The 14,743-nt window shown below is 43.6% G+C and overlaps 1 protein-coding gene across 2 annotated transcripts in view; it reads left to right on the top strand.

The window, feature by feature from the left end:
- The window catches only part of LOC111979474 (rho GTPase-activating protein 21), a 98,687-nt gene that overhangs the window by 26,041 nt on the left and 57,903 nt on the right, over positions 1 to 14,743 (top strand). For both annotated transcript variants that reach the window (XM_024010048.2, XM_024010047.2), the window contains exons 3-4: positions 4,175 to 4,360; positions 4,686 to 4,707. In XM_024010048.2, the coding sequence (XP_023865816.1) occupies positions 4,175 to 4,360; positions 4,686 to 4,707 (208 nt within the window). The remainder of the gene's footprint in view (positions 1 to 4,174; positions 4,361 to 4,685; positions 4,708 to 14,743) is intronic.

The raw sequence follows: 14,743 nt of genomic DNA, 5'->3' as shown, positions 1-14,743 counted from the left end.
CGCGTCACTAGGCAGGTTGCGGATGCGTTTCCCTTTGGAGTCCGTAATAGTTTGCAAGCCCTGCCACATCCAATGATCGTCAGAGCCGGTATAGTAGTATTCAATCTTTGTCTTGTATTGACACTTTGCCTGTTTTATGGTTCGTCTGAGGGCAAAGCGGGATTTCTTATAAGCATCCGGAGTAGTGTTCTGCTCCTTGAAAGTGGCAGATCTAGACTTTTGCTCGGTGCGGATGTTGCTTGTAATCAATGGCTTCTGGTTGGGATATGTATGTACGGTCACTGTGGGGACGACGTTGTCGACACACTTATTGATGATGTGATGTGGTGTACCCCTCAATGCCATGGGATGAATCCCGGAACAGATTCCAGTATGTGCTTGCAAAACAGTCCTGTAGCGTAGCATCCGTCATCTGACCACTTCCGTATTGAGCGAGTCACTGGTACTTCCTTCTTTAGTTTTTGTTTGTAAGCAGGAATCAGGAGGATAGAATTACGGTCAGATTTCCCAAATGGAGGGCGAGGGAAAGATTTGTATGCGTTTCTGTGTGTGAAGTAAAGGTGGTCTAGAGTTATTTTTATTTTTTTCTCTAGTTGCACATGTGACATGCTGGTAGAAATGAGGTAAAACAGATTTGTTTGCCTGGTTTAAAGTCCCCGGCACTAGGAGTGCTGCTTCTGGATGAGCATTTTCTTGTTTGCTTATGACTTTATACAGCTCGTTGAGTGCGGTCTTAGTGCCAGCATCGGTTTGTGGTGGTAAATAGACGGCTACGAATAATATAGATAGTGTGGTCTACAGCTTATCATGCGTTACTCTACCTCAGGTGAGCAATACCTCGAGACTTCTGTAATATTAGACATCACGCACCAGCAGTTATGGACAAATAGACACACCCCCGCCCCTCATCTTATCAGATGTAGCTGCTCTGTCCTGCCGACGCACGGAAATCCCCGCCAGCTCTAAATTATTTGTCGTCGTTCACCCACGACTCGGTGAAACATAAGCTATTTTAAAAAATGTATGTCATGTTGGAAGGATAGTCTCAACTGTTGATCATCCAGTTTGTTTTCCAGTGATTGCATGTTGGTCAATAGAACCGATGGTAGTGGCTATTTACTCACTCGCCTACAAATCCTCACAAGGCACCCTGACCGCCGCCCCCTGTTTCTCTGTCTTTTCTTCATGCGAATGATGGGGATTTGAGCCTGGTCTCCGGGAAGCAGTATATCCTTTGCGTCAACTCATTTTAAGAAAAAATCTTTGTCCAGTTCGATGTGAGGAATCGCTGTTCTGATGTCCAGAAGCTATTTTCGGTCATAAGAGACGGTAGCAGCAACTTTATGTTCAAAATCAGTTACATATAAAATAGCACAGTTGGTTAGGAGCCTGCAAAACGGCAGTCATCCGCTCCGGTTTGGCGATACTAACTTCGGACGAGTCCCGTGACTCTTGTGGGGGCTGTAGTGTGGATGGGTATTTGACCTTTTTTGACTGCGAGTACTCACAATATTTTTTTATTCGAGTAATCGAATTAAGAATTTTATTTTTATAACAAGGGCGGCACTGGGGAAAAAATTTGCGCATTCATCTATATGCCATCAAATCAAATATATTTATAAAGCCCTTTTTACATCAGCCAATGTCACAAATTGCTACACAGAAACCCAGCCAAAACCCCAAATGGCAAGCAATGCAGAGGTAGAAAAACTCCCTTGAAATGTTTTATTACATTTTTTTTTTTTTTTTTAACTAGGCAAGTCACGTATAAACTTTAGGGATAGGGGGCAGCATTTTCACTTTGGATGAATAGCGTGCCCAGAGTGAACTGCCTCCTACTCTGTCCCAGATGCTAATATATGCATATTATTATTACTATTGGATAGAAAACACTGAAGTTTCTAAAACTGTTTGAATTATGTCTGTGAGTATAACAGAACTCATATGGCAGGCAAACTTCCAAACAGGAAGGGGAAATTCTGAGGCTGGTCGATTTTCAACTCATCGCCTATTCAAATCCCAGTAAGATATGGATTTGTTTGCACTTCCAACGCCTTCCACTAGATCCACTAGAACAGTCTGTACAGATGCAGTGCCTTAGACTGCTGCGCCACTCGGGAAAGGCAGGAACCTAGGAAGAAACCTAGAGAGGAACCAGGCTCTGAGGGGTGGCCAGGTTGAGATGCCGGGTTGAGATTATAACAGTAAATGTCCAAGATCTTCAGACGTTCATAGATGACCAGCAGGGTCAGATAATAATAATCACAGTGGCAACAGGTCAGCACCTCAGGAGTAAATGTCAGTTGGCTTTTCGTAGCCGAGCATTCAGAGTTAGAGACAGCAGGTGCGGTAGAAAGAGAGAGTTGAAAACAGCAGGTCCGGGACAAGGTAGCACATCCGGTGAACAGGTCAGGGTTCTACAGCTGCAGGCAGAACAGTTGGAACTGGAGCAGCAGCAGCACACGCAGGTGGACTGGGGACAGCAAGGAGTCATCAGGCCAGGTAGTCCTGAGGCAAGGTTCCAGGGCTGAGGTCCTCCGGGAGAGGATGGAGAGAGAATTAAATTCACGCAGGACAAATACTCTAGATATAACAGACTGACCCTAGCCCTCCGTCACAAACTATTTCAGCATAAATACTGGAGGCTGAGACGGGAAGGGTCGGGAGCCACCAGTGACCCCGTCCATCGATACCCCAGGACAGGGCCAACCAGGTAGGATATAACCCCACCCACTTTGCCAAGCACAGCCTCCACACCACTAGAGGGATTTTTTTTCAAACCACCAATTTACTACCCTGAGACGAGGCTGAGTATAGCCCACGAAGATCTCCCCCATGACCTGAGGGGTCGCAAACCCGGACAGGGAGATCACGTCAGTGACTCAACCCACTCAAGTGACGCACCCCTCCTAGGGACGGCATGGAAGAGCACCAGTAAGCCTGTGACTCAGCCCCCTGTAATAGGTTTTGAGGTAGAAAATCCCAGTGGAGAGAGGGGAACCGGCCAGGCAGAGACAGCAAGGGCGGTTTGTTGCTCCAGTGCCTTTCCGTTCACCTTCACACTCCTGGGCCAGACTACACTCAATCATAGGACCTACTGAAGAGATGAGTCTTCAATAACGACTTAAAGGTCGAGACCGAGTCTGCATCTCTCACATGGATAAGAGAAAGCCCTGCCTCCAGCTGTTTGCTTAGAAATAAACCGTAGCGTACGTGTAGGTACGTATGGCTGAACAAAATCAGAGAAATGCGTAGGAGCAAGCCCATGTAATGCTTTGTTGGTTAGCAGTAAAACCTTGAAATCAGCCCTAGCCTAAACAGGAAGCCAGTGGCTAGCGTTGGTCACAAAAAGGAAATAAACAATATACCACGTTACTTGTAGTAATACATTTATTGTTTTAGAAACATTACAAAGCATGCTTATCTTTTTTTGTTTTGTTATTTTTGTGTAATTTTAGGGAAATAGATTAATATTCTGGTTTATAAAAAATCTGAGTGTCTGGTTGGTTTTAAATCTACCTGCCACAGTGTTTGGTGGACCAAAAATAACATTTTATGCCATGGTACATAGTCATTGAATGCTAGTTACATTAATAATGTTTACATATTGTATAAACTTGTGCTGTACATTTTTTCTACTTGTATATTGTCCATACTGTCTATAGACACCACTTATTTATATCCCGGACTCTGATATTGGTCGTTCTGTTATTTCTTAATCTCTTGTTTCTTTTTTTTGGGGTTGCACTACTGGAGACTTTTGTGAATTTCATCTAGATCCCATGTTTCTGATCACCTAGTCTAGACACACGATGTGGATTTAACTTTATTATTACTGTTGCTTATGAACCATTAGGCAGCAGGCTACAGAATACACTCAGTCGTTGCCAGACTCGTGATTTAGTTTTCAAAACTAATAAATGCATTCATACCACAAGCATGCATAGATTTTTGTTTCTTTGAACTTTGTACCACTTTCTCACAGTTCTTGCCTTTCTCAGTAGAATTTGAGTAGTCACCTGCAGTAGATCTTATTTCAATATGTCATACAGTTGTGTACGGTATAATAATTGCCTCTCTCTCTTCCGTCTCCCACCTGCCTTTCCTTGCTTTCTTCCCCTCCCCTTCTCTCACTCCCTTCCTCGCTCTCGTTTCTCTCCCCTTCTCCCCCCAGAATGACGTGCCAGAGTGGGGTGATTCCCCTGCAGGCCTGTTCAACCTGCAGGGAGAGGAGGAGCCCTTCTCGTGGCCGGGTCCCAAGACTATCCATCTGCGGCGCACCTCTCAGGGCTTCGGCTTCACCCTGCGCCACTTCATTGTCTACCCACCAGAGTCTGCAGTGCACCCTTACCCCTTCCCAGTAAGCACCACAGTCACATGAACATTCCAAAGCTTTTCCATTCAGTTCATTGACATTTACTGTAGCACTTTGTATGACGTCGTTGCGGCAGGAGTTGCAACAAAATGAGAGTAATGCCCCGAACACAATTTGAGTAAAACCAGTTGATTCCTTTAAACAACTCCCTGAGCCCATTGAACTATATCATCTTCATCATTGCTGGTCGCAAATAACAAAATGGCAGATTTCATCCGTACCAAAGGATATATAGTAACTGTTGGGATATCAGACATTAGACTGCATCTGTAAGGGCATCAAAACTCATGTTGATATTCATTTTTTTTAGGAGGAAGAGCATGGACGCAGAGGTAAGCTGACAGTTCCTTCCTCTCCCTGTCTGTCCTTCACTACTGCATAGTCAGTCACTCTGCCTCCCACTTAGTATGATTTTTCCATATGTTGATTTAGCTCTTTAACTTCCTTGTTATGCACATGGTACAATGTAGCTGTCGTGTTAGGGTGACCTTTGTAGAGGCCTGCCTGAAACAGTTTGGTCAGCAGCACCACCAGTTACTGTGCTCAACTTTCCCTTGAACTTTATTCTTATAACTGCACTTTGTTGTCAGCGTTAACCCTTTCACATCACTACAAAACATTGCCCAAAGCCCTTGTTTTTAGTTTTTCACATTTTTCGCTTGTGTGTTTGTAGGTGTATGTGTGCACTTGTGCATGGGTGTTTTGTTGTTTTAGGACACTAGTCCTGTTTAGAGCTGTGGCTGTCATGACATTTTGTCAGCCGGTGATTGTCAAGCAAATAACTGCCGGTTTAACAGTAAATGGCCGTTAATTAACATAAATACATAATTTGGCATCTCCTGTTTCCACGCATAGCCTTCATGCCATTGATGCTGACCTTTGGAACATCTACATTTTAAAAAGTCTTATAAATCCAGGATTTATTTTACAGGTCTAAGGAAACATAATATGAAGAAAATGTAGTCTATTTTAGAAGAACAGAATAGTATACTCTTGAGTTGTCCTTATGCTAGGCCCTGATCTGGCTATGCCATATGGCTGTGGGCTACACAAGTTAATTTAGCAGACAAGCTTTGCTTAGAATTCTGTGGAATTATTTCATAGTATGAAGAATACAATTGAATATAGCTGAATAAAATAGAAAGTATAATTTCTCCATGATTTGAGGGAGTGCGCACATGCGGTTATTCTGTGTTGGCGTTTAACAAAGAAACAGGTACTCCTTTCTGCTTAATTTAGAGTTATTTATGTAACTTTAGTTGTGATACAAACGTTGATCTATATGTTTAATTTTTTAAATACATTCTAAGGCTGCATAATGCGACTAATGATGACTTGAAAAAAGTCTAATGAAAGGCTCAGCTTAGTTTTTTTGCGCAGGCTATACACACCATCACGCTCGCATTCACAATTTGACAAGCACTTGATAGTGTCTCGAATTGTCCGGTGGCATCCCCTTTGTGTGGCCGTAATGCCTCCTAAAAATAATTGTGGCAAATGGCCGTTGTGCCCTTGGGCCGAATATAATAATTATAATTCCCTTCTCCCGGCTGCGCGCTCCGAAGCACCGCTCACTCACATGGCTCTCCGTCACGTGATCAGGTCTTTCTCACAGGCTACAAGTGAAGACAGACCCATCGGGGACACAACTGCGTCCTTATCCAATTCCGAGGCACATATTGAAGATATTGGAAGAACTTTCCACATTTACTTTTCGTCAGCCAACAAGATGAGTAGGCCTAACAAACTTAACAACACTAGCCTATGTCAATCTACTATCCCCCATAGTACAAAAGTTGACCTATTCTTTGCAAGAAAGAAATATTTCACCCATACTCTGGGACAGTTGTGGGATGCGATAGATCCCAAATGAATACAACCCCTAGTATCCAATAACCTTTAAGTAATGAGGCTGACGCAACAGATCAGAACCTTTAGCTTAAAAAGTTGATAAACTATTAGGCTATTTCTCCACATTATAAGCGCAGCAATGCGCACACGGCAGTAGGCTAGAAGCGCAAATGCTTTTATTATAAAGGTGCATTTTTATGGTGAAAATGATCTTCCCCAAACTTGAAACTCACACGCTGCGTATGCATTCTAGTTAGGCTCTACACCTGTTCTAAAGTAGATTAATGTGCTAAATTTTAAGAAGTTATTTGCCACTTTAGTTGTGATACAAACCTCATCAAACATATATGCCTATGGGCTAGGCTACATGAGGAGTGAGTCTATGATTTGAAAAAGTCAGGGGGGAAAAAGGCATGCGCTGTTTCTTGCCTTGTGCTGTGCATCATTCACAAGTGATCGGCTAATATTGTCACCCATAGGACTATTCTTGATTTATTCTGGTCTTTACATATACCAAAAGTGTTAAATTTGTTTTGATTTAGAATGGACCATTATCATGCACCTGTATCAGAACAGGCAAGGGAAAAAATACATGTCATCTATGCACTTAAATAGCGAATGGAGGATGCTATTCCTGTGGTTAATTTTCATGCCAGCCAGGTAGGCTATACTCCTGCTGTAAAGAGAAGCAATGTGCTTAACATTAGGAAATAAATATAGTAGGCCTAGCCTATAGAAAGCTGATGGGATCCTCTTTTTAATAAAGACCACCACTGTTTTCTCATGCAATTGCATAGCCTATAGAAATGTTGCTCAACATGAGCTCATGGGCTCTCATGAAGTGTTTGATTAGATTTTTGATTACATTTACATTGATGTCAGAGTGATTAGAGGGACAATAGAATGCTGAGTACCAGGCAGTTGGCAAGTTCTGTAGGCTATTAATGAGCAGCATCAAAGCTTGGAGAGGCATAATTACCGTGACTAAACAGTCATGTGGAATTTGACTGCCACCATGACTCGTTACTGCCGGTGTGGCTGTAATACGGTCACCGTAACAGCCCTAGTCCTGTTGAAGAAAGATTGTAACCATTGACCCCTTTCAATTCACAACAATGTCAGCGTGAAGGTTTTTGTTTTTGTAGCACACTTCTCCCATTGGATAAAACTAATCATGCCCACCTTCTGAGCAAACAGTTTGGCCTATGGTCTGCTGTTCCATTGTGTCTCGCCGCCTCCTAACACCGCTATGGTAGTAGGAGTGTGTTTGGGATCTCCCTGTGGGATGTTTGTGTGATTAAACTGTGTTTAGTCTGAGTGGGCTTTTATTGAGCATGGGGGGGTTTGCTGTTGCTGGAACCTGTCCAACTAGAGCTAAATATCAGAGATTTATTTTGACTTAACTTGAGCAATAGCGTAGGCTATAGGCCTATGTCCAGGAAAGAAACCGTGTATGTACCATCCGGAAATCTGAAAGCAAATTCTATCTGTGTGCGTATAAACTAAGGTCTTTTTTTTTTTTTTTTTATCTGTGGAAATATGCTAGATTTTTATTTCATTTTTTTTTTTTTTTTTTTTTTGAGAAGACATTCACCAAATAAAGAGGGTGAATGTCTAAATTATCCTCTGAAGGATTCAATGAAATAGGAAGATGTAATGTTTTGAACATACTGTGAAGGAAAAAAGTCAATGATATCTTTGACAGTCAGTGAGATTGTCCAGAGAGCGAGACCGTAATAGCTTCCATGACTTGGTCTCACTCTGTCTGGCCCTCAGTCAGGTCAGGGGAAAATGTGAAGTAATCCAGGCCATACATTTCATAATGCTGGACACTGGAAAGAGTGACAGAGTACAGACATAGGAACCTAATTGGCTGGCTGTGCTGTGACCCTGAGTTGTGAAAACACAACCTGAGATGCTCCCTCCCACCAGCTCAAACTGCCTTGGCTTGGCTGTGCTACCACTACAGGAAAGCTATAAACTAGGTTATGTTAAAAACATGGCGCTCCGAGAGACAGATCTAAATCAATACTTTCGGTTTGCGTTCGTCAGTGTGCTTGTTTCAAGTTGTTGTTGCTGATGTCATCCAAATCGATCCCGCTCCAGAGTACACGCCTCAGTGTAATGCTCATTCCTTCCTTAAACGCGAATCCGACCATCACCCCTGGTGAGACAAAACCGCGACTCGTCAGTGAAGAGCACTTTTTGCCAGTCCTGTCTGGTCCAGCGATGGTGGGTTTGTGCCCATAGGCGACGTTGTTGCCGGTGATGTCTGGTGAGGACCTGCCTTACAACAGGGCTACAAGCCCTCAGTCCAGCCTCTCTCAGCCTATTGCGGACAGTCTGAGCACCGATGGCATGATTGTGCGTTCCTGGTGTAACTCGGGCAGTTGTTGTTGTCATCCTGTACCTGTGGGTGTGAATCCGGATGTACCGATCTTGTGCAGGTGTTGTTACACGTGGTCTGCCACTGTGAGGACGATCAGCTGTCCATCCTGTCTCCCTGTAGCGCTGTCTTAGTCGTCTCACGGTACGGACATTGCAATTTATTGCCCTGGCCACATCTGCAGTCCTCATGCCTCCTTGCAGCATGCCTAAGGCACGTTCACGCAGATGAGCAGGGACCCTGGGCATCTTTCTTTTGGTGTTTTTCCAGAGTCAGTAGAAAGGCTTCTTTAGTGTCCTAAGTTTTCATAACTGTGACCTTAAAACTTCTCTAGGATAGGGGGCAGCATTTTCACTTTGGATGAATAGTGTGCCCAGAGTGAACTGCCTCCTACTCTGTCCCAGATGCTAATATATGCATATTATTATTACTATTGGATATAAAACACTCTGAAGTTTCTAAAACTGTTTGAATGATGTCTGTGTATAACAACTCATATGGCAGGCAAAAACCTGAGAAAGAATCCAAACAGGAAGTGAGAATTCTGAGGCTGGTCGATTTTCAACTCATCGCCTATTCAAATCCCAGTAAGTTATGGATCTGTTTGCACTTCCTACGCCTTCCACTAGATGTCAACATTCTGTAGAACGTTGAATGAAGCGTCTACTGTGATGTGGGGCCGGATGGGAGCTGTTTCAGTCACTGGTCTGGCAGAATGCCAGTTCCTGGTCACACGCATTCCAAATGATATCGTCTTGAGTTCCATTACTTCTGTAGACACAAAGGAATTCTCCGGTTGGAACGTTATTGAATATTTATGATAACAACATCCTGAAGATTGATTCTCTACTTAGTTTGACCAGTTTATTCGACTTGTAATATAACCTTTTGAAGTTTTCGTCCGACGTTCGCCTGGATCTGCGCGAGCATTTGGACATGTGTACTAAACGTGCTAGCAAAAGTAGCTACTTGGACATAAATAATGGACATTATCAACAAAACAACAATTTATTGTGGAACTAGGATTCATGGGAGTGCATTCTGATGAAGATCATCAAAGGTAAGGGAATATTTATGATGTCATTTCGTATTTCTGTTGACTCCAACATGGCGGAGAAATGTTTTTTATATCTGAGCGCCGTCTCAGATTATTGCATGGTGTGCTTTTTCCGTAATAAAAAAAAAAATCTGACACAGTGGTTGCATCAAGAACAAGTGTATCTTTAATTCTATGTAAAACATGTATCTTTCATCAAAGTGTATGATGAGTATTTCTGTTATTAGATGTGGCTCTCTGCAATTTCTCCGGATATTTTGGAGGCATTTCTGATTTTTGGATATAAATATGCACATTATCGAACAAAACATACATGTATTGTGTAACATGATGTCCTATGAGTGTCATCTGATGAAGATCATCAAAGGTTAGTGATTCATTTTATCTCTTTCTGCTTTTTGTGACTCCTATCTTTGGCTGGGAAAATGGCTGTTTTTCTGTGGCTATGTACTGACCTAACATAATCGTTTGGTGTACTTTCGCCGTAAATCCTTTTTGAAATCAGAAATGTTGGCTGGATTGTGTAGCTTTAATTTGGTGTCTTTCATGTGTGATTTCATGAAATATTGATTTTTATAGTAATATATTTGAATTTGGCGCGCTGCATGTGTGTCTTAACGACCGTTCCACAGGTGCATGTTCATTAATTGTTGATGGTTCATTGAAGCATGGGAAACAAAGCCTTTACAATGAAGCTCTGTGACTTTATTTGGATTTTTACGAATTATCTTTGAAAGACAAGGTTCAGAAAAAGGGACGTTTCTTTTTTTGCTGAGTTTATATTAAAAGTAAAAAAAATATTATTTTTTGCCTCAATTGAGTTATCAGGGGGATGCAACTATACACTCTATATACAAAAGTATGTGGACATCCCTTCAAATTTGTGGATTTGGCTATTTCAGCCACACCTGTTGCTGGCAGGTGTATAAAATCGAGTAGACAGCCATGCAATCTCCATAGACAAACATAGACAAACATTGGCAGTAGAATGGCCTTACTGAATAGCTCAGTGATATTTTTTTTTTTTTTTTTTTTATCCCTTCGTGATATCCAATTGTGATCCATTTACGAACTTGTCTCATTGCTGCAACTCCCCATCGGGCTCGGGAGAGGCGAAGGACGAGTCATGCGTCCACCGAAACATGACCTGCCAAGCCCTGCTGCTTCTTAACACCCGCTCGCTTAACCTGGAAGCCAGCTGCACCAATGTGTTGGAGGAAACACCGTTCAACTGACGACCGAAGTCACCTTTGTAGGCGCCTGGCCCGCCACAAGGAGTCGCTAGAGTGCGATGAGCCAAGGAAAGCCCCCCCGGCCAAAACCCTTCCTAACCCGGACGACGCTGGGCCAATTGTGCACCGCCCTATGGGACTCCCGGTTGTGAAACAGCCTGGGATCGAACCCCAGGCTGTAGTGACACCGCAACACTGCGATGCAGTTCCTTAGACCGTTGCGCCTCTCGGGAGGCCGAGCTCAGTGACTTTCAACGTGACACCGTCATAGAATGCCACCTTCCCATCAAGTGAGTTTGTCAAATTTCTGCCCTGCTAGAGCTGCCCCGGTCAACTGAAGTGCTGTTATTGTGAAGTGGAGATGTCTAGGCGCAACAACGGCTCAGCTGCGAAATAGTGGTAGGCCAAACAAGCTCACAGACTGGGACCTCCGAGTGCTGAAGCTTGTAAAAATTGTCTGTCCTTGGGTGCAACACTCACTACGAGTTCCAAACTGCCTCTTGAAGCAACGTCAGTACAAGAACTGTTCGTCGGGAGCTTCATGTAATGGGTTTCCATGTCCGAGCCACACACAAGCCTAAGATCACCACGCTCAATGCATAGCATCGGCTGGAGTGGTGTAAAGCTTGCCGCCATTGGACTCTGGAGCAGTGAAAACGTGTTCACTGAAGTGATTAATCATGCTTCACCATCTGGCATTCCCGACGGACGATTCTGGGTTTGGCGGATGCCAGGAGAATGCTACCTGCCTGAATGCATAGCGGTTTGGGCTTAGACCCCTTAGTTCCAGTGAAGGGAAATCTTAATGCTACAGTATACAATGACATTCTAGAAGATTCTGTGCTTCCAACTTTGGCTACAGTTTGGGGAAGGCCCTTTACTGATTCAGCATGACAATACCCCCGTGCCCAAAGCGAGGTCCGTACAGAAATTGTTTGTCGAGGTCGACGTGGAAGAACTTCACCCGCCTGCCCTGCCCTCAACCCCATCCAACACCTTTGGGATGAATTGGAATGCCGACTCTGAGCCAGTCCTAATCGCCCAACATCAGTGCCCAACCTCACTAATGCGCTTGTGAATGGAAGCAAGTCCCCGCAGCAATGTTCCAACATCTAGTGGAAAGCCTTCCCAGAAGAGTGGAGAAGCTGTTATAGCAGCAATGTTCCAACATCTAGTGGAAAGCCTTCCCAGAAGAGTGGGGAAGCTGTTATAGCAGCAATGTTNGAAGCTGTTATAGCAGCAATGTTCCAACATCTAGTGGAAAGCCTTCCCAGAAGAGTGGAGAAGCTGTTATAGCAGCAACGGGGGACCAACCATATTCATTTTGGAATGAGATGTTCGATGTGCAGATGTCCACATACTTTTGGGCATGTAGTGTAGTTTTCGTTCACATAAAATACATTGGAGCATCACATTTGGCCGAAAATTGCTTAATTTCCATCAGATGACAGCAGAAGTGCAACACTATTTGCCTAGCAGCCACACAAGTAAATGAGCCTACAATGAAGAAGGTTTTTTGTCCCCAAAATGATTGATGGCCATCATATTTCTGTTTATCATAGAATTTTTTTGGCCATCTACATTTCCTAATATATTACTTGTAGTTAATCTTGCATTTTACTAGAGAAAAGTACCAGAGTAAAAAGTAGCTTCACATCAGTTAGAGTGCTGTCTGTTGATAGAATGGCACTTTGTGAATTCGTGTCCAAGTGGAGAAGTGCAACTGAAGCACAAAATGTGTCTGATGCCGAGCTGAAATTACAACGAGAAGCAATTTAGATCTGCATTTTTAAAACGCAGCAAGATATTTCTTATGTGACCCCTGGGTCATGTTGGTTCTCTTCAATCTCTCTTGTCATATTACTGTATAATGTTCAGTATAGGTGTCATATTATATTCCCAAGTGTGTGTGTGTAGACTAGTTTGCTGACTCTGGGTTATCCCAGGACAGCCATTGTGAATGAGAGGGATTCCCTTTGTTTCAGCCACCTCATGTGGTAAACTAAGGGTGCGTTCGCCATTGCAGCCTTGCAGACTTATCTACAAATCACCTTGCATGCATCATAAATAACCACCTAATATTATTTGTAGATCATTCAATCACAATTTACCCACGATACTTCACGGTTTTGATGCTCTCGAACACGGCCAAAGGCTTCATGATAATTCCTACCATTGTGAACCTGGCCCAGTGTTAAATCATTGAAAGCCCAGTGAGTCTCCCACACCTGATTGACTCGGGGATCACACATGTCTCTGGGGCGCCCCCTGCTGGCCATTCTATTTTATTTGGCTTACTGTTCCATGATTCCCTACTGGGAACAACATCAGTATGTAGAGGAAATGAAAAGGAAAGGCCTACGGTCAAGATTTCAACTGGCTCCTCACTCCAAATGATTTACGCTGTCTGGGACTGGCTTCGCTCATCCTGTTGTTGAGGAATAACAAGAATGGTTGCAGCAACAGTCATTGAGTCGGTACTAGTTATCAAATCACTGGATTATTGATTATGAAGCAGCAGTAGTAGTGTTGTGACGTTATGCTGTGGTTCTACCACTCTCCACAAGAGGGAGCCACCCGCACCTCTCGGTTTCAGAGAGGTTGGGTTAAATGCGGAATAACCATTTTGGTTGAATGCATTGTTGTGCAACTGACTAGGTATGCCCTTTTTCCTTCCCTACCAAAGATGTTGTTGTAGCTTTACATGACACGGTGTACTTGTAGGTTTGTTTGAACATACTGGCCAGGTGATATGCTAGCCTTGTCTTGCATAGCTCTTCTAAGAAAGGTTCAGTGGCTCAGTTCTAAGGTGAGCAACTTTAGCAGCCACCTGTTAACAGATCTGTCGTCTCTCGATGCCTGAGTGTCCCTCTCAATCTCTCACACCAACGGAGGGAGAAAGAGCAAGCACAGAGTGGGCACTCGAGGTCTATCAAACACCCACACTCCCATATTTCTCACTCAATCACTTGGTTCTCTCACTCACTCTCTCACTCACTCACCCTCTCTCACTCACTCACTCACACGGCTCTGCTCTTTTTCTTTATTGAAAAACCAGTATGATCTTGCTGCCACATTCGGTGCTTACCCGTGTTACATCATGATTACTATTAAGACTTCCATATAGATACTCACCACATTCCTATTCATTTGGACTCTCATCAATTATGAGTTGGACAGAGCTTTGCGTCTAGTGAGCCTGGAGCTGTTCTTCTGTTTATAGGGAAGGAGTGGGAGTTGTGCAGCTGAGCTCACTCTGTCCCTCCCATCCCCTCTCCTCTCATTTGCTTTCCTCTCCTCTGCAGCCATGCAGCTGCTAGGAGACAGGAGCAGCATGAGCAAACAGGTTCTGCTACTAAACTCAGACTATTCATTTCCCTTTCCCAAATCTCCACGAGCTCTGCTACCGTATTAGGAGTCTTTTTCCTACTTTGAATTCTCATTCAGACCTGTTGTATTGTGGACAGCCAATGTGACACAGAGAAACCACACTGTTCTTCTCTCTGCTGTCATTGCTTTAATTCACATGCCACTGAATCTTGTGACAGTCTCTTGTTCTCGATTGCTCTCTAAATCACTTATTATTTCTCTCGGTCTTTCTCTCCCTGTTGCTTGTGCTCGCTCTCGCTCTCATCTCTTTCTCCCTCTCTAGATTTCTCTCACGCTTTCTGTCGTGCTCTTAATCATCCATCTCTCTCTATAGCTCTTTTTCTTTCTTTCTCTCTCTCTCTCTATAGCTCTCTCTCTCGAGCGCTCTTTCTCTCTCTCTCTCGAGCGCTCTTTCTCTCCTCTCTCTCTCTCTCGAGCGCTCTTTCTCTCCTCTCTCTCGAGCGCTCTTTCTC

This window comes from Salvelinus sp. IW2-2015, linkage group LG19, assembly GCF_002910315.2.
Source record: "Salvelinus sp. IW2-2015 linkage group LG19, ASM291031v2, whole genome shotgun sequence".
Classification (NCBI taxonomy): Eukaryota; Metazoa; Chordata; class Actinopteri; order Salmoniformes; family Salmonidae; genus Salvelinus; species Salvelinus sp. IW2-2015.
Note: the sequence above shows the minus strand (reverse complement) of the source record. Positions and strands in the feature narration are given on the sequence as shown.